Source organism: Cydia pomonella, chromosome 16 (assembly GCF_033807575.1).
Source record: "Cydia pomonella isolate Wapato2018A chromosome 16, ilCydPomo1, whole genome shotgun sequence".
NCBI classification, from domain to species: Eukaryota; Metazoa; Arthropoda; class Insecta; order Lepidoptera; family Tortricidae; genus Cydia; species Cydia pomonella.
Genome location: NC_084718.1, coordinates 1,746,706 through 1,770,495, shown reverse-complemented (window position 1 = coordinate 1,770,495; position 23,790 = coordinate 1,746,706). Strand labels below are relative to the sequence as shown.

The 23,790-nt window shown below is 38.9% G+C and overlaps 4 protein-coding genes across 4 annotated transcripts in view; 3 read left to right on the top strand and 1 right to left on the bottom strand.

Annotated features, from left to right (window-relative positions):
• Nucleotides 1-5,326, bottom strand: part of LOC133526484 (ski oncogene) — a 90,189-nt gene extending 84,863 nt beyond the window's left edge. The window contains exon 1 of the mRNA XM_061863137.1: nucleotides 4,053-5,326. Coding sequence (XP_061719121.1) covers nucleotides 4,053-4,838 — 786 coding nt within the window. The 5' untranslated portion in view covers nucleotides 4,839-5,326. The remainder of the gene's footprint in view (nucleotides 1-4,052) is intronic.
• Nucleotides 5,327-10,366: 5,040 nt separating this feature from the next.
• On the top strand, nucleotides 10,367-11,207 carry LOC133526220 (uncharacterized). The gene is made up of 3 exons (XM_061862748.1): nucleotides 10,367-10,520; nucleotides 10,674-10,803; nucleotides 11,044-11,207. The coding sequence occupies exons 2-3, from the start codon at nucleotides 10,680-10,682 to the stop codon at nucleotides 11,205-11,207; spliced, it is 288 nt and encodes a 95-aa protein (XP_061718732.1). The 5' UTR covers nucleotides 10,367-10,520; nucleotides 10,674-10,679.
• LOC133526221 (uncharacterized) lies at nucleotides 11,075-22,192 on the top strand. The gene is made up of 3 exons (XM_061862749.1): nucleotides 11,075-11,216; nucleotides 17,685-17,857; nucleotides 18,816-22,192. The coding sequence occupies exons 2-3, from the start codon at nucleotides 17,696-17,698 to the stop codon at nucleotides 18,915-18,917; spliced, it is 264 nt and encodes an 87-aa protein (XP_061718733.1). The 5' UTR covers nucleotides 11,075-11,216; nucleotides 17,685-17,695; the 3' UTR covers nucleotides 18,918-22,192.
• On the top strand, nucleotides 11,227-12,315 carry LOC133526214 (sepiapterin reductase). The gene has a single exon (XM_061862741.1). It carries the CDS (start codon nucleotides 11,227-11,229, stop codon nucleotides 12,031-12,033), a length of 807 nt encoding a protein of 268 aa, XP_061718725.1. The 3' UTR covers nucleotides 12,034-12,315.
• Nucleotides 22,193-23,790: the final 1,598 nt, after the last annotated feature.

The following is a 23,790-nucleotide window of genomic DNA, read 5'->3' as shown; positions in this document are numbered from 1 at the left end:
ATGCTTAATAGGCTGGTATATAAATATAAATACTGCTGAACTGTTTACGATCTCCATGATTATCGTTGCTTATAGAGTGGTAGAGTCCGACCGAACTAAGTTGACAGCGATTTTAATAGCCCAGCCTGTACAAGTGTTAAGTAGACGTGATAATTTCATACTTGCACTGTCTGGGCTGTCAAAATCGCTTGCAACGTATTTTGGTGTGACTCTAGCGAGTAAAGCCCTTGCAAACAAGTGAGTATAAAGTTCTTAGAAGATTAAGGAAGCTTTTATTTATAATTTATGTTAAACACAATTGAATGAATTATAAGGAAAATGAAAACTAGAGTTAAACCTAAAAATAAAATTACCTAAGTATAGAAAATAACAAAGGAAAAATAAAAATATACTTACCTACAAAATAATAATTAACCCAATTACATTCATTTTGTAGACGGAAAATTTCGATTCCCATATTATATAAGAAAATACCGAAATATTTCAATGTGCAAGTTTAGCAATTTCGGAAACCGTTCAGCTACACATCAGTATAGTCCGCGGCTCGTAAGTACAACCCATAGATATAAAACCCACTTTGGTAGATTTTGTATGGGGTTTTCAGTTTCCAAAACGTCCCGCTTGGCGAACAAAACAAAATCCCATACAAAATGAGACAACGCAAACGCGTACGTCACGTGACGCTTTCAAATAAATTTACACTAGGGGTTCTGACAGACGTGCCTGCGCATAAGTTTTCCGTTCGATCGGAATTTTTGGACTTATGATCGGATTACAGACGGACTCAGTATTTGTCCAGTTTTATAAAACTACCCGCTGTTCCTGAAGAACTTCTGGCCTCAGGCATTGGATGCTTTGATCAGTAAGTAAATATAAAACAAATTCTAAACAGATTTACAATTTGTAAATAAAGGTAGCATACAGCAGCATGCGGTCTTACTTATCGCTGATCAGTTTATTTTGACTCTACTCTTATTTCTGTTTATTACAAAATAAAATGAACTTACCTGAAGATGTAGTTCCATTTGCATTATACGATAAGCATGCCTAGACCGAGACATTCTTGTTTAATCTGAATCTACTTATCTTTATTTAATTTTATTGTCAGGATATTTTTTCATATTGCGCTTGCTAAGCCATTGGAATATTATCGTTGGTGGTTTGCGTCCTAATGGCGGAGTTTCTTATGTTTTAGCAATTATTAAACGAGTTTATATGCCATTTAACGGTTATGAGGCTTAGTGCAGCAGTTAACTACATTAAGTTCATTTGCAAGTCTCAGGACCAGACGTATAGGAGCGTATTAAAATGATTTTGACGAAAATATTTATTTATATCTTTTCTTGACAGACTCGACGTTTTGCTATCTTCTGTTTTTCAAAAATGCTCCGGTTGTTTCCCTCGGAGTTCAACATTCGACTCTTTAGCCCACAAAAGCGAGTCTAATTAAAATCTCCAAAACAATTTAGATTTTAGTTGGACCAGAACAAAATTGATGGCTGGCTCTTAACTCCAGCGAATGGCAATTATATTTATTCTTGCAGTGGTTAGCTCTTTTTCATAAAAATTTACAATGCCATTATAGAGTCAGACCAAGTCAATTCTGCTTGGCATTTGCAGTGACAAAGTGGCTATGTCATTATTAATGTCAAATGTCTGTGATAATGGACACTCCTTCACTTTGTTAATGTTTTATTTAAGTCCTTTCCTTATAAAACAGACTCCTTTAACGTTGCACCTTTTCCAACGCAGAGTGCAGTAACCGGCGATTTAGAAACAACAGTTAGCCGTACAGGTTTAGCCATCGGAGCAATTTGCTACCGTGGCGTTTACGTATCTCGCTCGATCTAATAAATTACACGTTATAAGCCCTTCGAGAGATGCATTATACATTAGATGAGATTTAGCGATGTACCGTAAAGGGTTCACAGTCCCGGATAAAGCCTAGTTAGCTTGTGGGTTAAATACACCCTAGGGACGTCTAATGTCCTTAATACGTGCCAGAAATAGGACTTTTGCTCACTTCACCCACTTACTCGCTAATCAATACGAACTTCACCGCCTTAGGGAATTTCTGGGATGAAAGTACCCTGTCCATCGGGAATGAAACCAAAATTCAAAATACTTCTTATATCCACATTGTTCTCGGGTCTTGTGATTAGACTGATTAGTTATTAAAGATGGTTGATTTTGCCTTTCGTTAACTCTAATATTGACAGATAGTTATCAAGCCTTACTTATTGCGCAACTTCATTAGTTCGATCATCTATTTGTCTCTGAAATTTAGATTTTCGATTTTCAGTCTCAAATCCTACAAGAATTTTATCATATGTTTGAAGTTTATCTAGAGAGTTTGTCGAAGTCAAGTCAAACGAAATCTGCTAATCTTTCAATATATATATATATATATATAACAACGGAGGCCTTAAAAGCGACTGAAATAAGAATCTTATAAACTTAAAAGAGATTCCTATAACTTAGTATAAAACAAGCCTGAAGTAGAACAAGATTTTCAAGTAGAACTAGCCATTCCATAGACTTGTTTTGAAACATTATCTACGGCGCGGAATCATACGCCATTTAACATTCCGCTGAAGGACGAAGCACACTGAACAGCGATTTATTCTCGCAATTTACTTTGTAACATTACACGTTACTGTATGGTGGTTTTGAAAACGGTCATTCCGGTTTTGGACCAGTTTTTCGGGCCAAGTTAGCAAGTTTTGTTCAATTGTTTGTGCGGATTTTTGGGAGTGATAGTGTGGAGAGAATGTTATAATGACAAGGGTCAACATTACGTAAATGGAACTGGTATTTTGTTTGCAAAATTGCGAATAGTACACGATGTCTTTTTTATCAAAGAAAGATTTAAAAGATCTCTTCCTTAATTCTTTCTTCGGGGATTCAATCGGGATCGGGGGAAGAAGTGGTAGAAATTCCTATAAAGTATTAGTAGTAAAGTAAGATTGACATTTCAGTAATTGTATTTTTGTTTTGCTATTGATATTTTCTCTTTGAGCCTTAATTTGGGGCTTCTTAGATAGTATCTCTACTTCTACAAGACCAATTATTATTATTTAATTGAAATATTTCACTAATTCTTTGTGTGTCTCTTCTGAAATGTGTTCGTCTCGGGACTCGGGTGATTACTAGAGCTCACTGTGAACTTGAACTCCTATCTAGGCGACGCTTCGCATGTCTCGATGAAAATAATTTAGGTACCTAATCTAGGCATATTCGAGATATCCAATTGATTCTTCAACACATGCTGAAGGTAATTGAACTTACTCGACCGACTCAACTTATCATCACCAATTAACCCTCGATGGCTCGACTTTAACCTCAAGTAAAATTATTAGTATCCCAGCCAATAACAGCGTTCTTTTTGCAATAAACTTCATTATCTTCTGCTAAACACTCATGTAGTCTATCGCTGCTGATAAGCTTGTTTTTCGCAAGTCAAAGATAATATTACGCAGACATAATAATCAGAGGCACCGCTAATATTGTAGATAGTGAAAAACGTGACATCTGGTAAGAGACGAAACGTGACAAAGGGTCTAATATTGTCGATGGCTTTTCAAGCGCCTCTTCCCATAGACCCGGATGCCGCGAATACCGGGCTTTTGAGCCCCGTTATAAAAACAGGCCACTGTAGGCCAAAGTGCCAATTGGTGCGAATCTCTTGGGGGCGAGATTATTTTTCTATTGTAATATTAGTTTTAGTTTTGTAAGGTTCCGTAGTGTTAAAAACGGAACTCTTAGTTTTGTCATGTCCGTCTGTCTGTCCATGTGTTCAACCCATTATTCCAATAAGCCCCGAAGTTATATGAGAATTATTCCAACGTTATTCAAATAAGATTCTTCTAAGATAAGGATGAGAAGGACGAATATCTTTGTTTCGCGTTGACGACCCATTCTCTCGTTGCACGCCCTTATTTATTCAGAATTCGTCGAAAGATGTCATAACAGGGAATGAGGAGATAATAGGAAAAGGGTGACAAAGATTCGAGGGGAATGATAAGACTCGGGCTTTGTTTCTCAAGTCTTACCTGTTTTCGCTTCAAAGCGTGTTTGAGAGGAACGGCGATCTGCGGCTCGTCGACATCCAAAGCGTCCAGCAACGCGGCACACTTCTCCTTTTCCTGCTCCTCATCCGCCATTAGCAAAAAACGCCGCCACCGTGCAGAGTCAAAACCCCAGTGGCACGTTCTGTTCTCCGTGGCGTGCGAATGGCAGACGAACCGTCGCGGACTGTACATAGCACGGCACTCCAAACATTGCACTAAGTTTAACTCGGCCGAAAACACCCCGCGGCTACCGCCAAAGCACTCATGGTAGACGCGATACCCAGATAGTTTATGCGGCCGGGAGCCTTGCGGGGTATGCAGCAGCGCCGCACACAGCCGCTCCGCGTCAGTCTGCGTGATCAGACCGCAGGAAGGCGCCGAGCGAGGCAACACACTAGTAGATTTCAACTCGTGAAGCTGCTCCGGAGTACACCGCGAGCAGTAGATCTGCAGCTCATCACACACTCTATTAATCTGTTCCAAAGTGAAATCCGTCAGCACGGAGGTGAGGATCTGCGGCAGGCAGAGACGCCGCTCGCCGCCCACGCTGAAGCAGGAGATGGGCTCGCCCTCGAGCAGGGTCTCGCCGCGCTCGCCGCGCACCCGGTCGGGCGCCAGCAGGATGGGCGGCGCGGCGGGCGCGGGCGGCGGCGGCGGCGGGCTCCGCGCCGGCCGCGCCGCCTGCCCGCCCGGGCCCTGCAGGCTCCGCGGCGCGTGCGCCTGGTACGTCTTCAGCACTGACGTTATGTGAGGAGTCACCACATCCATGGTCCACGGGCGCAGCTCATGTCACACTACCGCGCGAGCGCACTGCGAGCGTCGGCCGCGCCGCGCTCCATCCGCGGCCGAGACATGTCTGCGAGTGAGCCGTCGCGACCGGGCGAGCGCGCCCCGCGCCGGCGTCTCCGCCCCGTCGTCGAACGCACACCCGTGCAAAAATACGCAAATAAACTCTTCACATTTCGTATTTATGAGCCGTTCGAACTCTATATTCGTGTGGCACACGTCGCTCGTCCGTTTCGCGATCTCTAATTCTCTAATCGCGTCGTTAATGCACTCGAAAAGCTAAACCAAATGGTACGTAATAGATGCGGGCGGCTGAGACGGGGGCGTGGATTCCGGCGACCGGCCGCAGTCAAAGCAGCAGACGGATGGCTCGGCTACTGGAGAGTCTAGCCGGCTCGCGGCCCCCGCACCGCTGCCCCCGCGCGGCGCGTCACGTGACCGACCTTCCCGTCAAAATATCCAGAATGGCGGCGCGAGCTGCGCCCGCTCGCGACTTAGACCACCGAGCGCGCAGAGCGTTACAGCTCTACAAAACTCGACAATCGCTCAGAGGTTTTGTATTAAAGGCCATGGGCATTTTCGACAGGTGCTAATCTGTTAAGTACATAACTATTTGAACGTATGTCAATTATCGACCTTCTGGTTATTTTTTCTGAAGAAAAGATGTATGTGTCAATTGGTGTGTAGTTGTAATGTAATATTCCAAATTATGTTGGTTGGTTTTATTAAGTTAAGATATTATTAAAAAGGAACATTCAGTTTAGAATATTTATCGAAAAAAATCTTATCTATTGAAAAAGAAGCAACCACAGGTAACGGACATACAACAAAAAAAAATAAGGGTAAGGGTTAAAAATGTAAAACTGCTTATTGTTTGTTTTTTTTTTAATACCACGACGGTGGCAAACAAGCATTCGGCCCGCCTGATGGTAAGCAGTCACCGCAGCCTATGGACGCCTGCGACTCCAAAGGTGTTACATGCGCGTTGCTGACCCTTTAAAAACCTACACTCCATTTTTGAAGAACCACATACCGTAGACCCTCGGGAAAACCTCGGACAGGAGCTCATTCCACAGCCGGAGCGTCCGCAAGAAGAAATTCAATCTCTACTAAGTACTGTGCTCCTCGTGCAGTTTTTGTCTTCAAATGTATTTTGATGCGAGTTCTAATATAGTCTATGAAATAGTGATAAGTTGATAACACATTCTTCAACCATCTTGAATCGTGAAAAATGGAATAGAGCGTCGTAAGGTATAAAACATTGTTTGTGTGACTACATTTTAATATTATTATACTTTTTTTTTAAATAGGTCGTTATCATCGTGACCCAGCCTCTACTAACGTCACTTCCTAATGTAAATGAATCAAAATAAATTTCATTTATATATACCTTCGCTGACTGCCTTCATTCAACAGTCATCGAACGCTGCTCGAATTCGAAATGGTAATATGCAATGATTAATCTGGTCAAAGTATTTATTTTGAATAAAATACATCAATAATAAAAAAAAAATTCCTTCTATTGCCATGAAATTTATGACTACAAAATAACATAATATTCTAACGGTTGAAATATCACAGTAATCATTTTTTTTACATCATTTTACGACATAGCAATACCATTGGAGTCATGTTATTTTGATATATTTAAGTAAACCACTCTTTTCTGTTACCTATTTGCGTGACAGTCTGCTAGCAATGCTCTATTTCCCGGGTTTGGTAGCAATAATAAATTGAACAACATTTGAACCCACTCTACCATTATTGTACTCTTTGCTCTCGCGACACGCGCGGTATCCGCGGGGCGCAGGGCGGGTGGTGCGGGGCGCGCGGGACGGCAGCTGCGTCTACTGCGACCGGTCGCCCGCTTCAAAACTGCCGCCATCATTAGTGCTTTACACAAATCAAATCTAACCTTGTTTTGTTTGTCATAGGGACGAAATTTGCTTCTCTAAAATATTGAGAATTGCGGAACAATTTGCTACATAACAAATTAAGTTTTATGTAAACAAGTTAAAGTTTATATTCGCTTACCGTCAAATAAAAAAGTGCGTTCTAAACTTGAACGTGTAATCTTGGTAGAGTTCGCACCTGCCTGGCTGAATTTCGCTGTATGACCGGTGGTCACGTAATCCTGTTTGCGCAATGAATTTTCAACTTTATTACTTGGAAAGTAGGTCTTATTTCTATCTGTCTTTAAACGCCCTGTTTTAGTCTGGGTCAAGTCTGGTCTGAATGTTATTGTCTTATATTTGGGTGCTTGGATCATTGTTATATCCCGTTATATGGTTTTTGTATACTATTAGAATTTATTTTAGCAGCCTAGCTTGAAAGATTAGCATGTAATGTAAGTACTTACTTTGCTACTTATTGCTAAATTTGCTAGGTACCTACTTTAATTTTGGTTTGCAATCCTTCGCTAAACTCGCTTCACCGAATAATCTAATGTAAACCTAGTTTACCCTGTTATACAACTAATTTGTTTTTAATTGCGTAAAAAAAAATAGAACTACTTACTAGATTCTAATCAGAATGAGACCTCAGGAACTGTTATTTCAGTATTCTTTGGTTGAGATGATGAAAGAATAGATTAGAGATGCCCCGAATAATGGTTTTGGCCGAATACCGAATATCCGGTCCCTGTCTCAGCCGAAGCGCCGAATATGGGCATGTCATGCGAACATTTTGAGACACAATTAGGTACTTATTATGAAAATTATTTACACGTTTGCTAAGATATATTTTTTGTTGAACATAATTAATGAATGTAATTGGAGTGAGTCAAATCAGACCTGTGATAAAAATAAAATATTTCATAATCAACAAATGCTCAAAAAAGTTATTTGTATTTAAAAACTCTCCAAGAATACCTACATTTTAAATATTAAATATCGTGTCGCGATACATATACTGAACCTCGTACCTATACAATGTGGCACGATAAGTCGGGCCCTGGAGGGAAACTAGCTTAAATCCTTAAGCTGGCTCATTTTACTTAAAGGAGACATTTCTTTATTTTTAAAAAGAAACAAAACTGCATTCAAAGATTTTCTAAAACTCGCTTGCCTCGCCCGGGACTCGAACCAACTAAAATTAAAAAAAACAAACGCTCCCTATTTTATTATACTAATCGATAGTATTATTATTCAGGATAAAATTTCTCTAACAAACATTTGGTCTTAAAAATAAAAATTATCGTTAAATCTAACATTAACTTTATTTTACTATCAATTTGTTACACTTGAATTAATTAACTGATAAATTGTTCGAAATGAGCCTCCTCGTTCCGGCTACACAAAATTAGTCGCCGTTGAAATTCATTTCTTGTAGCCTTCAGCAAAGTGTTATGGTGTATGCCCCTAATAACATTTTCCACCGCAACCCTTAGCTCTTGAACGGTTTCATAGCAAGTTTCATAAATGACATTTTTTACATGACCCCATAAAAAGAAGTCCATAGGCGTCAGGTCTGGACTTCTTGCAGGCCATATAATCGTCCCGTTTGTACCGGTCTGTCCAGGCATTGAAATTTTCATTGACGTAAGCTCTGGCTATTCTGCTGTTGTGGGCAGGTGCACCGTCTTGTCGAAAAATGATATTATTTTGTTCCTCTTCCGGTAGAAGGTTTTGATTCTGTAGAAGCTCCAATATTTCAATGTATTTTGCTGCATTTAGATGTCCTTCGTAAATGTGCACCAAAACAACCATATTACTTTTGATTCCACACTAATCATTAAACGAAAACCTGACCTGATTGTTTGTTTCACGAACACGGAATGGATAAGAGGACGTGTCTTTTACTTGTTGAAAGTGAACAGTAACCAAATATTTGTTAGAGAAGTGTTATCCTGAATAATAATACTATCGATTAGTATAATAAAACAGGGAGTGTTTGTTTTTTTAATTGTACTTGGTTCGAGTCCCGGGCCAGGCTAGCGAGTTTTAGAAAATCTTTGAATGCAGTTTTGTTTCTTTTTAAAAATAAAGGAATGTCTCCTTTAAGTAAAATGAGCCAGCTTAAGGATTTAAGCTAGTTTCCCTCCAGGGCCCGACTTATCTTTCCAGCTTTCCACACTGTATATTAGATACATTCATTTGTAGTTTTACATGTATGTAAAATGTATAATTGTTGGTGTAATAATAGTACATTACGATACAAGTGCGAAAAATAGGAAATTCGAAACGAGTGGCGATAAATTAAAACACGACCGAAGGGAGTGTTTTAAATCGACACGAGTTGCGAATTACCTATTCGCACGTGTATCGTACAACGTTTTACAGTACATATGGCCCTTTAAATGTTCGACATAGTAACGTAATATGCTTATTTGCGCACTAGTGCGCTAAAGTAGCACCATATGTACTGTAAAGAATATTTACTTACTTACTTACATATAAATATCAGAACGAGTGTGAGTAAGAGCTACGATATTCTTAGTTTTTTTTGGCTCTTTTTATTGTGTCATTTTTAGGGCTCCGTACCCAAAGGGTCAAACGGGGCCCTATTTACTAGACTTCGCTGTCCGTCCGTCCGTCCGTCCGTCCGTCTGTCACCAGGCTGTATCTCATGACTCATGAACCGTGATAGTTAGCCAGTTGAAATTTCTACAGATTATGTTTTTTTGTTGCCGCTATTACAATAAAAACTAAAAACATAATAAAATAAATATTTAAGGGGGGCTCCCCTCCCATACAACAAACATATTTTTTTGCCGTTTTTATAAATAATGATACGGAACCCTTCGTGCGCGAGTCTGACTCGCACTTGGCCGGTTTTAATTTTTAGGTAAGTGTAACAGATATTCGGTATTCGCCGGAATATTCGGCTAAGTGGCCGAATAGGCCGAATACCGAATAGTTGCCAAATATTCGTGGCATCTCTAGAATAGAAACCATAATTATTGAAATTGATTGTTCTTAGATTAATTTATAAAGCCACTACTTATCGCAATAGTTTATAGATAAACTTCATATCGTATTCGGAAATAGGGGGTATTACTCAAAGAGTAGTATAATTCAAGGTGCCCGTGAGCATTGCGAGACATTTTAATTAAGCATTCCTGGTAATATTTAGAAACTAAAATGTCATATAAAATTTTCTGGATTAGGCCTAGTTTCAGAGATAATTAATTGTTTTTCGAAATCGACGAGTACGAAATTCGTGTTTCGCGGTAGGCCCTCAAATTGTGCTAGTGGCGCCTCCTACGCAGAGTTTTGCGTAATATTGTCTATTGTATTTCCCGCGCAACTTTAAAGCTAGTTGCGAAATAATTTGTAATTTCATACATATTTTTTGCTTCATGAAAAATAATCTTTGTTCCGTCTGCTTAAAGTGCAATTTAAATATCCATTGATTTAACAATCAATAGCGAATTTATTTTCAACCGAATGTGTAATGTTGCCAGGTGATATATTGCTCAATTTTATTTTGTTATGTTGGCTAATTTAGAAACGTATGTATATTTGTCTGGTTTGCAACATTGTATGTTCGTACTGATTGTTATATGATCTATCCCATCTATTACCTTATCAAATAAAAAAAAAGACGTCAATGTCAAGTTACAGCCATTCGTTTTCTTTTACATTCCATTTTTCTATATAATAAATGTAATCAAATCCCATATCTTTCATAAAGTTAAACATTCGGCTTTAGGCCCGCGTTCAAGTAAGTTGTCCATACCATATCGTCATGTTGTTTATTACTTAGTGAATGTGGGTGTCTCAATCGGCCTTGAATCTCATTTACACTATCACACGCAACAAAAAAGTTGTGCTTATCGCTGAAGCGGATCTAGAAACGCTTATTACTTTGTTACAGAGTTTGATGGATCCTTGGGGCAGCGAAATTGCCGAAGAAACTGTAGTTTCGCCTAAATTTGAAGACGATTTCACGCCCGCGCAGGACTCTGGAAAATTATCCGATTCGGCCGAATATTTGGCTATCTTAGGTATTTATTAGTAATTAACTATAGTAATTTATTTTTAATAGTTTTGGAACTGGTTCTGATTGATTGCACCATAGAATTGTAACAATATGCACATTAAATTGCGACAGGGGTTCGGATTACATTCCGTGATTCGACACCGTTGCCTACGGTTGCGATTTTAGTGATTTTTGCCGTTTTATACTTCACTTTACCTGCAGCGCTGCTCCAGATTGTTATAACGAGAAAATTTTACGTTTTCAGAACGTAAATTGAAGTCAATTCGAGCTAAGAACAAGGTTGTGGAGAATTTGGCGGCGTATCGAGCGGACTGCATCGACCGGTTGATGCGAGAGGGCTGCGACTTGGATCCCGTCATCGGCGACACCGAGGAAGACCAGCTCATTGAAGAAGAGGAACCCCAGTAAAGCAAAACTGTAAGTAATCATGGCTTCATCGTCTTCAAACAACATTGACCTTTCCGGGCCCACTTACTGCGTGCTGAGTGGAGCTTCTCAGGGCATCGGGCGAGCCATAGCTGTAGAGATATCCAAACTCCTTGGTCCAAACTCTCTGATGCTGCTGCTGGCACGTAACAAGGCAGAACTTGCCCTAACAGCAAGCCTGTGCGAATCTGACAAGGTAAAAGTTATATTTAACTCCATAGACTTGTCTAAAGCATCCAATGATGAAACAAAAGCTGTTCTGAATAATTCGCTAGCAGGACGGAAAGTCACTGACTTCACCACCAGTCTGATTTTCCACAATGTTGGGTCACTTGGAAACTTAGCTGTGGAGACTTTCCGCATGGAGAACATAGAAGAACTGAGAGACTACTATGACCTTAATGTTTTTAAGGTGATCGGCTTGAACACCCAATTTCTGAAGATTTTTGAGGAAGTGGAGGATAGGGTCGTTATTGTGAACATTACGTCTCTGTGCGCTATCAAGCCAATGAGTGGCATGGCATATTACTGCAGTGGAAAAGCAGCTCGGGAGATGTATTTCAAAGTGCTTGCAGAAGAAAAGAAGCACATTAGAATTTTGAACTACTCCCCCGGACCAGTAGAAACAGCTATGATTGATTATGTGTTAGCGGAAACAGTGAATGAGAATCTCAGAGATGTGTTCACCACATTTAAGAATCAGGGTACTCTTCTGAAGCCAGAGATGACGGCTAAGAAGTGTATGCGGGTGTTGCAAGCAGGCAGGTTTGCTCCGGGCGAGCATGTTGATTATTTTGATGATGAGTAATCTTAATTGTTACTTAAGGTTACAGGATATTTAGCTGGAGTTCTTCGTAACAATTTAAATAAGTGCCATTTTTATAACAAGTGTTTTTATTCTTCGTACATGATCATTATTGTTACCTAAATGTGTGCATAAAAGTAGTTATTTATTAGCTCTGTGTAACAACTTATTCTATTTCAATTTACCTTCATTAAAAACATAAAATGCCCAAACTAAGGCCTAGAGAAACAATCATTTGTTTCAAACATTGTAATTATACTTAGAACTCCTTTTAAATATTCTAGTTTTTCTGCAAAAGGCGCCACTTTTTCTATTGTAATAAAGCTCATTTCTGATCAACTTGTTCTGCCAGGTTACAATGCCAAAGTGGCACTTTACAATACCAAAGGGGCACTTTAAAATGCCAAAGTGGCACTTTACAATGCCAAAGTGGCACTTTTTGACTGAATAACAAATGATTTCTTCAATTCTCTAGTGATACGTAGCTTTCTTACTAATCACCTGCTAACATTTAGATTGTCCCAACTACATATCTTATTAGATCTGACATAGTACCATGTAGTAAGTGATATCTCTAGTTCCTAATTTACAATCTTGTTATAAATTATGCATTATGTAGCTGCCAAAAAATAACCAATAATAAGTGTAATTATTTAATTAGTTTGCTTTCTTTATGTAATCCCTTAATCTTGGATTATTTTTTAACTTCTCCACCAGTACACATGTCAAGTCTGTGCACTTAGGCACCTATATAAAACATTTCTACGTGTAGGGCAGATGCCCCGTTTCTGGTCACTCTTGCACCCTTTTTGGGAAGTTGAAATTTTAATACATATTATAGAGAACTATTATATTGAAATAATCTTTTTTTTTTTTGAGTTTTCAAAGTTATATGTGGTAAGGAATTGAGTTTGCAATGGTATATATATATACCATAATTAATAAATCTATTTTATATTAAGTTTAGACAAACACTGGCCAAAACCGGCCCAGTGGCCAGAAATGGGGTATCTGCTCTAAAGTTTTCTTATTATCTTCTAATGTACTTATAAGGTAAATATTGTATTGTTAATAATTTCAATGTTTATTGTAAAACAAATGTTTTGATAATGAAAACAACGCATATTTACGTAAATAGGTATTAGTTAAGTTTTCAAAGTGGTTATGGCAGCTACACTTAGTTAAACATGTGTTTTTGTTAAATCTATTCATGTTTCTTTAGAATCTTATTTGTTAAAGTTCTATAACTCCTACGTAAATAGGGTATCTATGACAATATTGTGTATGTTTCTAAAATACTATGGGCTAACCGACTTAAAAGATGTTATATATTTTTTGTATTGTTAAATCAAATATACTTAAACAGTTTTCATTTACATTCAGTGGTGTGTTAAATTAAATGACAATATTGTTTACATTATTTCTGCGTTATAGATTGTGTCATTTAGGACAATGCATACCTTGATTCGTAATTTCATGCGATTAAAGGTTAAAGGTCACAGCTCATTAGAGCCACCCCGCACCCGACCCTCACCGCCTCGCCTCGAGCGGTTAGTATTCTTCGTATGGATTTCTATGGGCATGCGCCCACTACATCACCTTATCCGGTGGTGGTACGAAGTTGATGTAGTGAGCGCATGCCCATAGAAATCCATACGAAGAATACTACCCGCTCGAGGCGAGGCGGTGAGGGTCGGGTGCGGGGTGGCTCTAATGAGCTGTGACCTTAATTTGATACATCTGCGCGTCGTCGTGGATGACACGAACTGTAGTTGTATATTTCATATATTTCTAAAAAGAACAAAAGAACAGGGTTATTTTAGCTATTAATGAAACGAATTATTTTCATTTCAAAAGTCAGCGTTTTTTAAATCGGTTGGTAATAAGCCTATTCATATATTTTCGTGTATACTTAGTATGACACATTCCATATCATAGTATATAGTGCTGCAGGCATTTTTTCAAAAGGTCTCGACTGAATTCATGTACAGTCACGTCTGAAAATTATTAATACGGACAAAGTGCCAAAAATATGTATACACGACCTTATTGTCCATATTTTTGGCATTTTGTCGGTATTAATCTTTTCAGTTGTGCCTGTACGAGCTAATTTAATACTTATGCTAGCTGGAAAAGAGTTGCAATTCATTGGGACCTTTTAACTAGGTATGTCTTCTCGAAGCATTCCAAGGTTATACACAATTTTATGAAATTGTCTTTTTCACGTAACCTAAAGTGTATCTTATGAATGCAATTCATATAATAAATGCTTGAATCGAACTGTGTTTTTGTACCCTAACTTCCATTTTGTTTTATATGAGTTACATTCATATACTACCTCTGACTCTTATCTGTATTTGTTTTTATATCTCTTACTTATTGTTTTGAACCTTATGCATTGGTATTAAGATTCAGAATGGTATGTGTAAGACTTGATCTATCCTAGTTTTATATGCTTTTGAAAGACAATTATAGGGTCAGACCAAGCTAAGTTGGCAGCGATTCTGATTGCCCTGATGGTGCAAGTGTTAAGTATACGTCATAATTTCATAGAAATTTGACGTTTAAAATAACACTTGCACCGTCTGGGTAATCAAAATCGCTGCCAAGTTAGCTTGGTCTGACTCTAGGTATATTAGAAGTATTTTGATTGTCAGTCTAATCAATTAGATTAATTAAAATCAACTATTGTATTACAACTGACGCATATAAAACAAGGACATTAAATATTGGAACTAAATGGCCCAGGGTTCGATTCCCAGGCTTGTAATTTTAATTTTATAAAATGCAATACACTTATTAACAATGAAAAGGGTTCGCTTTTTAGATAAATTAGCGAAAGAATGAATGAAAATGGAAAAGGTATATTTTTGAGAATTTTAAGAATGGAACGAATGTTACACACAGGTAAAAAGAAGATAAGAATCTAAAGGACCATGGGTAAATTTGTATGGGCACTGTCCCCACCCACCAACAGAAACGAAACATGCCTCATTCAATAGGTCTTGGCAACCTGATGATTTGTTACTATGACGAGGAACGCCCTATGCAAATCGCGCCTGCAACTTTCAATGAAATGAGCGAAAAATATATAAAAACAAAATACAGTTTTCCAAGAAAACCCCATACATAGGGTGATCCTCGTCATAGTAACAAATCATCAGATTGCCAAGATCTATTGAATGAGACATGTTTTGTTTCTGTTGGTGGGTGGGGACATTTCTGCCCATGGTCCTTTAACTTTTTAACCGCCGTAATCTGATAATACACTGTTTTTCTTGATTTCCGTTAATTTCAAGTGTGCATTAACTTTACACCGGTATTCAAATTAACTCCGTTTCGGAGATAAGTAATCAATAATATATTTTTATCTTATAAGGCCCTTACGAGCGTGTACACTTGCCTTAGGGTCTGTTTACATATTGATTAGTGTTTAGTACGAATTTATACATTTGCTACTAAACGTAAATACTATCTCGGACGATTGTTGTTCGATTGTGTTACAACAACGCTATATTCAACATTTTATTCCTTTTTATATATATCTATGCCATTTAGTTTTCTTAAACGTACTTACCCATACCCCGGAGTTAACGGAATACAATAAAAACACGGTGTATAAGATCTACAATATCCAGCTCACCGCATTCTGATAAATGAGACAACTTCGTGTAACTTCGTACCGAAGGCAACACGAGCACGCTGGATCAAAAATTTCTAGAGCCAGACCAAGCTGTCAGCAGCGATTTTGATAGCCCAGACGGTGTAAGTGTTATTTTACACTTCTATGAAATTATGACGTTTACTTAACACGCATCGTCCGGGCTATCAAAATCGGTGCCAACTTAGCTTGGTCTGATTAAGCGGTTAAAGGGTTGAGATTTCACGTAGATCAGATAGTGGTTGAAGGATAATGGAGGCGACTTGAGATATCTTCAACCGAGAATCTCGTATGGTCATCAGGTTGTTCCTTATTGGCTATGTGCGATGTGCAACGCACGCAACATTAAGAGCCTTTGTAAATGTAGTCCCCATTTTCCTCTCTGAATATTGATGTTATGGAATATATTTTTACATAATATGATGTATATTAACAATAGCTACCTACGTTTGACATTTTAGATTTTTTGATTTTTGTAAAAATAAAGAGCGAAAAACAGTTTTAATAACAGAACTTCCGTGCGACAGACATATTACTTATGTGAAGACGAAAACGCTCGACATGTTTCACTCCGTTCCGAGGAGTGTCGTCAGCTTGCGTTGACGGACCGGCGGAGTTCCTGACGACACTCCTCGGAACGGAGTGAAACATGTCGAGCGTTTTCGACTTAAAATACGTGAGTGACCCGTTTTCATACAAATCTTTAAATGCTCCTAACTCTTATAATAATTAAAAATTAAAAATAAAATCAAACGTGTAGTCCATACAATAAGCAGGGTGGGCATTGGGCAAGACCAGAATGTTATGTGGGCAAGGTACATTTGCGAGGCCCTCTGGTGGCGCAAAATAACGAACATTTTTACGTTGTGTCCGAGATAATATTTTTATTTGAGGCGCGAGGCCCCTCAGACCGCGAGGCCCCTAAGACCGCGAGGCCGTAGGCGGTGGCCCACGTCGCCCACGCCTAACGCCGCCTCTACTTCGGCCCGGACTCGGCGTGAGGCATCCTTAAGTGTAAATTATATGTAAGTAGGTGTTTAATAAGAAGTTGATAGAAATTATTAGTATACTTAGGTATATATTTAGGTAAGTGTTGAATACCTATAGTGAATGTGAATAATAATTTAATGTAAACAATGGAAGCGAATTTGAATAGTGACCTTTCTTCGCCGTGTATAAATAACACCCATCTCTCAAAAAGTGGAGGTTTTGACACAACACAAGGGCAAGTATAGACGTTTGTAGTTGTTTGTATTTAATGATATTCGATTTTAAATAAGATCTAGAAATTGGACTTGTTACTTAACATATATTTACAAGATTTTTATTTATTTACTTAAATTCAATGTAAGTTATACATGATTTGTTACTATATATAATCTAGTCATACTCACATATTTACCTACTATACATTAGAACTACTTCCTAATGAATACCGATTTTAATATATTCATATATAATTCGTTAATTATTATTATTTATTTAAACTTTATTGCACAGTTAAAGTTGTACAAAAGGCGAAATTAAGGGCAGAAGGCATTCTCTACCAGCTAACACATTATGATAACAAATGTGACGTTTTCAAGCAAAAGGTACCACTTGTCATAAGGACGCGCTGACAGGTTACTCGTATAAAGATACGAGTAAATTTCGCCTTCAATCGGCCGGGATATAAACCGTGATTACCTTTTATATTATCTTTGAGCTCCCGATATTTGAGTAAATTTCGTCCTTACCTTACCTAAGCGACAATGTGGTACCTTCTAATTTAGAACATCACAAATCTTTGCAAAATTACAACCCTGGTACAAAATTGCTACAACAGTAGGTACCACAGCAGGATGGCTTTTGGCCAAACGAATTGTAATTTTTGTTATTTGGTATAAAAATCAGATCACTGTTGAGTGTTAGATAAAAAGAACAATACAGACGGCGATATATAAAAGCTTGTACCAAAAATGAAATTCTTGACCATATTTCTTTTTAATTCCAGATAATGCGAGAATGACTACAAATCGGAAGTCGTTATTTATGTTCCTGATGGGTCTGGCGTGGAAATGCCGCTTTAGCATGCCACTACTGCTGAGCGGTTCAGCAGCGGTGCTGGGACGCGCCTGGATGTTCCAGGTTCGAGTCCGGACCGTGCACAGCCTCCGAGACCACGAGGTAAGACATCTAGACTACTGCTGAGCGGCTCGGCGGCCGTGCTGGGCCCTGGATGGTCCAGGTTCGAGTCCGGACCGTGCACAGCCTCCGAGACCACGAGGTAAGACATCTAGACTACTGCTGAGCGGCTCGGCGGCCGTGCTGGGCCCTGGATGGTCCAGGTTCGAGTCTGGACCGTGCACAGCCTCCGAGACCACGAGGTAAGACATCTAGATTACTGCTGAGCGGCTCGGCGGCCGTGCTGGGCCCTGGATGGTCCAGGTTCGAGTCTGGACCGTGCACAGCCTCCGAGACCACGAGGTAAGACATCTAGACTACTGCTGAGCGGCTCGGCGGCCGTGCTGGGCCCTGGATGGTCCAGGTTCGAGTCTGGACCGTGCACAGCCTCCGAGACCACGAGGTAAGACATCTAGACTACTGCTGAGCGGCTCGGCGGCCGTGCTGGGCCCTGGATGGTCCAGGTTCGAGTCTGGACCGTGCACAGCCTCCGAGACCACGAGGTAAGACATCTAGACTACTGCTCGGCGGCCGTGCTGGGCCCTGGATGGTCCAGGTTTGAGTCCGGATCGTGCACAGCCTCCGAGAACACGAGTCCTTCATTTCTGAACTAATTTGGAAAATCATTTTATTCTTTGAAAGTATATGGTTCTAAGTTTGTCTAATTTTTGTCAAAACCCAGTTCTGATGAGATCCATGAAGAATTGAGGAATCTTCTCAAATTTTATAGGCACAGACAAAGTGATATTTATATTTTCATCAACAAACTAAGCATATATGTATACACATATATGTATACTTATGTATGTGTATACATGACTTCAAATATATCAGTTGCTAGCGCATATTAAAGGGGTAATATTTTATTTTATGCTTTTTGAAGTCAGTATCTTTAAACTAATTTTTTTACACTTCGTCTATTCAACCAAAACACCTATACTTTTCGTCGCTATTCTTCCAGCTGGCGTACTACGAAGACGACGAGGAGGAGGAGGACTCCTGGGAGACCGACACCAACGACTCCTGGGAGACCATCATGGAAGAGGAGGTAGCTTATGGGTAGACCTGGCCAGTTCATGTGTGCGGTATATGTTATATCCTCTAGAGAGCCAGCATGCGGGTAGACCCGGTTATGTATACAGATTAAGTTACAAATAACCTTTTGAACGCTTTACGTCATAAACAAAAACGTCACGTACACGCGAAGGTCACGGGCGCAAGACAATGAAAGTGTGAAGTTTTTTTACAGCGTACCACGACTAGGTACGACGCGTTCTTGGCGTTTTTTTTCTTTCGGAGCGATTATTTCCGAAAATATGAACATTATCAAAAAATGGTTTTTGGAGACGCTTATTCGTTTCGAAAGGCCTATCCAACGATAGCCCACACTATTAGGTCAAAGCAAAAAAAAAATTCTATCCTCCTAAGACCCTGAGTACAAATTTTTGTACATATTCCTAAATCTATTTTCAACTTTTATTACCTATGTAACTAAGGGTTCCAAATTCAAAAACAAAACAATTGCTTCCGGGTCTCAGGAGGGTATGGGAAGTATCTTTTTTTATTGCAGTTTTTATTTTACCGTTCTGTCGCCATGCATAATTTATGTATCCATGCCAAATTGCAGCTTTCTAGGTCTAACGATCACGGAAAAAAACCGCGGACGGACGGACAGACGGACATGGCAAAACTATAAGGGTTTCTAGATGACTATCGAACCCTAAATAGAGCGTACTCCCATCTTCAAGACATCACACTTTTAATCCCTGTGGTGCTGGGTGTCCATGGGCGACGGTGACTACTTACCATCGGACGATTTGTCTGCTTGTTTGCCTTCGATATCATCAAAAAAGATGGATTATTTAACCTTTTCAACGCCAAAGACCACTAAAACGGTCATCGTCTGTCGTGCCCGCGACGCCAATGACCATTAAGAAGGCTATGGCGGACGTTGTCAAAGCGACTTTCCTACTGTCAGTTAAGCTTCATATTCGCTCTTCACCAGTTAACTTTTTGGCATCCATGGCATTTCTTGACACGTGTGGAAAAGCGTTGAAAAGGTTATTTTAAAACATGTTGCTCTGTGAGCAGAGGCGGCGTTAGGTGTGGGCGACGTGGGCCACCGCCCGCGGCCTCGCGGTCCGAGCGGCCTCGCGGTCCGAGCGGCCTCGCGGTCCGAGGGGCCTCGCGCCTCAAATAAGTATATCTCGGACACAACGTAAAAATATTCGTCATTTCTTGCGCCACCAGAGGGCCTCGCTAAATGTACCTTGCCCACATAAAATTAACGTCTTGCCCCGCCACTATCCGTGAGCTACCGCGCGAACCGTTATGGTTGCACCATTTTAAAACTAAATCGATAAAATATCGAAACTGCAGCGGCAGCACGTTCGCATTTTTATCACCTGTCACCATGCCTGTCACGTTCTAACAAGTATGTAAGTGTGAAAGTGACGGGCATGGTGACGGCGAAAATGCAACCATGTCGCTCACAAAATTTTACGAGAACGGGATGAAAATTCCGGACAAAAATCATACGTTTTTTTCTGGAACTTTATCAAATTTAATTTTTTTCAGTATTTTCCCATTTTATTCAGAAAAATTAAATACGTCATACACAATGCCACTGATGAGTGATGACAGCGTCAAATATATAAAATGCCAGAAATATGGAAGGTAGAGCAAGGAACAAAATCTCCATATACCAAAAAGTTTCCGACAAAAAAACATAAATAGGTGGCGCTACAATACCTAGACTACTTGAGAAAACAATCTAATCATAGACAGCGCACTTCACTCCGTCAATAACGCCTAGGTTCTTAGCTACTCTACTCTAGTGCTACTCTGGAGAGATTTGGAACTATTATTTATAGCTGACAGCTGGACACTTTTGCAACAATTCTGCCTAAGGAGTTTCTGTTCCTTGCCTCTACCTTCCATAGCCAGAAACTAACACATTAGACGTACAACCTTTAACCTTCCTGTTTAAATTCCCAATCATTCAGAAATTAAAAAAAAAACTTGATTTTTTCGGCTTTATTCGTTTTTTTTGGGAGTATTTTAACTTTAAAAAAAACCGAGTCGTTTGGAAATTTTCCCGTATTTTTCCGGATTTTTTCAATGCTAACGAGAACCGTGCAACATCGAGCTGATATGATGATGGCCAGCATTCTTCAGTGGCTCTACGATACCCCGCAACACCGCACATAATTATGAATATTATGATTAATTTAGTCAATAAACAAGATCAACTGCGGGTAGTTCGAAAAACTCACGCGGCTAGAAGATGTTGATGTCTACTTTAACCAGTCTTTTCCGAGACCACGGGGACAACGCTGTCCTCGAAACGTCGGAGGTAAATTTAAAACTTAATACGCGATTAAGTCCCGTTTGTGTTAGTTAATAATGTGTAAAATCGTGAAAGTTTAAATCAGTGTTATTTAGGACTAGTCCAATCCTTGGGGGGCGGTAACCCTTTGAGGTACACCAGGGCCGCATCGCACGAATCGCACGCATTGCATACAAAGGATTTTAGTAATCTTTGTATAGGAACCAGTGATCGGAACTATGGGAGTAAAACTTTAACAAAACTTGTTAAGCGGACATAAAATAGTGCATACAGCCCTAAAAATATTCATGTCCATAGGGATAGGAATAGTATAGATATTCGAATATTTTTAAGGCTATAAGCACTCTTTATACGTCCGCTTGATAAGTTTTGTTAAAGTTTTACTCCCATAGTTCCGATCACTGATAGAAACTCATACACAGACATGGAAGTGTTTGTGGCAAAGTAAAGTGATTGACAAAATGATATATCGTCATGTCTCTTATCGATGTAACAAAAAATACAAAATTAATGATAGTGGCATTTTTTTTTAGAAACGCTCAAATATATTTTGTATTAATTGAGTGTATTAAAGTGTAAAGTGATATTTTAGTCACTTACCAAAATAACATTGTTGGGGCTCTGGAGGATAAGTTATTAAGCTTATAAAACTGTTATTTCTTGAGATGCCAAAGTTAAAATTTATAGTTCGTGTCATCCACGATGACGCGCTGATTTGTCAAATCTAACCTTTAATACTATGACAATACGGCTTAAGGCACGCGTCTTCGTGAATGACACGATGTATAATTATAATTCTTCACTAATTATATCACAAAAGTAGATGCGGTGCGAATGAAAAATCAAACAATCAGGCCAAATCAAGCATACGGTGACGTCAGAATTATATCTTTTGGACGTAGTTTAAGGACGTACCCGGGTCCTGGCCTGATTGTTTTTCTGTCATGAGCGTTTGTACCTGTAAACTTTATTTTAAGAAATTAAGGCCAGGTCTTTTAGTCTCTTTTAGTCTGTTAGTAGTCGCTTTCCTCTACAAAGCGGGAAAACGCTGGGATCGGCTACGAGCGTAGCGCTACGAAAATGTTGACAGTGAATGTGTTAGATTAGTTACTCTTCCATAGTAAATGTTTTGATGTTCATCATGCTGTTTAAGCAAATACATATTCTTTGATTTAGTCATGTTAGAGAAGAAAGAAATCATCACTTGTATTAATATTTGGGTGTGGTAAAAATGTTCCATGTTTTTTTCATGGTTTGAAAATATTTGTCATTTCCAGACATAGAAGTTTTTGTGGCAAAATAAAGTGATTGACAAAATCAAATATCGACATGTCTATTATCGATGTTACCTTAGCGTTATAGATATTTTTAACATTGTATAAAAAGATAGCTACCGCGAAATACACAACACGTTCGACATCTTCTTTGATACACCCATTGGTAGTTCTTGTTTTTTGCACTGTCTTCTACAGTTAACGCTTTTATTCATATTAGTATAAATTGACGACCACTTTGGCCCATTGGGTAGTGACCTTGCATACGAAGCCGATGGTCCCGGGTTCAAATCTTGGTAAGGGCATTTATTCGTGTGATGAGCATGGATATTTGTTCCTGAGTCATGGGTATTTTCTATTTATTTAAGTATTTATATATTATATATATCGTTGTCTAAGTACCCTCAACACAAGCCTTATTGAGCTTACTGTGGGACTTAGTCAATTTGTGTAATAATGTCCTATAATATTTATTATTTTATTTATTTATTTAAATATGTAATCAAGAAATTATGGTCCGATTTGGAATTGATTTGCATTCTTGAAGTTTCTTGGTAAATTACAGCAACTAGAAGTTACATCTTTTAATTATTAATCTATGGCTGACTTATCGATAACATATTTGTCGATGTTTCATTTTCTCAAGCACTCGTTACTGTCAAAAAAACTTGTGTCTGGTCAATTCATAAAAATACTTAGGGCCTATTTCACAAAGCCTGGGTAAAGTATTGGATAGCTAATTAATAAATAAATTAACTGCATAGATAAAACTTCCTGCAAAACTTGATCTACCAGTTAAGCTTATTTGGAGATTGTGAAACGCCGACAATGATTTTATTCGTCAGATAAGTGGCAAGTAGCTTATTCAGGACTTTATTTGGACAGCCGCCATTAGATATATCGGAGCGGCCGAGGTGGTCAAAAATATCTGAACGAGCCTAACGCCTTGACAATAGAGATATATCTTATGGCGACTGGACATTGTGATACAGGTCTGTAATAAATCTGCTGCCGCAGACCATTTTTAATTTATTAATTTTCGAATGTTTTATTTTTATTTGATATTTAAATGTAATATGGCTACGTTTAGTGGTGAAGGTTACTTGAATAAGATAATCTATTGTCATGCATTAACTAAATATACAAGGTGTAATAAAATTAGTGGAGATCCGTTTATGAGGGGTAACATTGTTCTCATCAGAAAAAGTTGATTTTTTTAAATGGAGAAATAGTTATTTGTTTTTTTTTTACTTACTCCGTTGGCTCAGCGACCCAAAATGAGACTGGGCCTCCGACAAGACAGCGCCATTTTT

Excerpts from the sequence above, each read along its gene's own strand:
- LOC133526221 (XM_061862749.1), top strand. The coding sequence starts at position 17,696 with ATGACTACAAATCGGAAGTCGTTATTTATGTTCCTGATGGGTCTGGCG. Across the intron at positions 17,858-18,815 it reads ACAGCCTCCGAGACCACGAG|CTGGCGTACTACGAAGACGA; the intron begins GTAAGACATCTA and ends CTATTCTTCCAG.
- LOC133526214 (XM_061862741.1), top strand. The coding sequence starts at position 11,227 with ATGGCTTCATCGTCTTCAAACAACATTGACCTTTCCGGGCCCACTTAC.
- LOC133526220 (XM_061862748.1), top strand. The coding sequence starts at position 10,680 with ATGGATCCTTGGGGCAGCGAAATTGCCGAAGAAACTGTAGTTTCGCCT. Across the intron at positions 10,804-11,043 it reads CGAATATTTGGCTATCTTAG|AACGTAAATTGAAGTCAATT; the intron begins GTATTTATTAGT and ends TTACGTTTTCAG.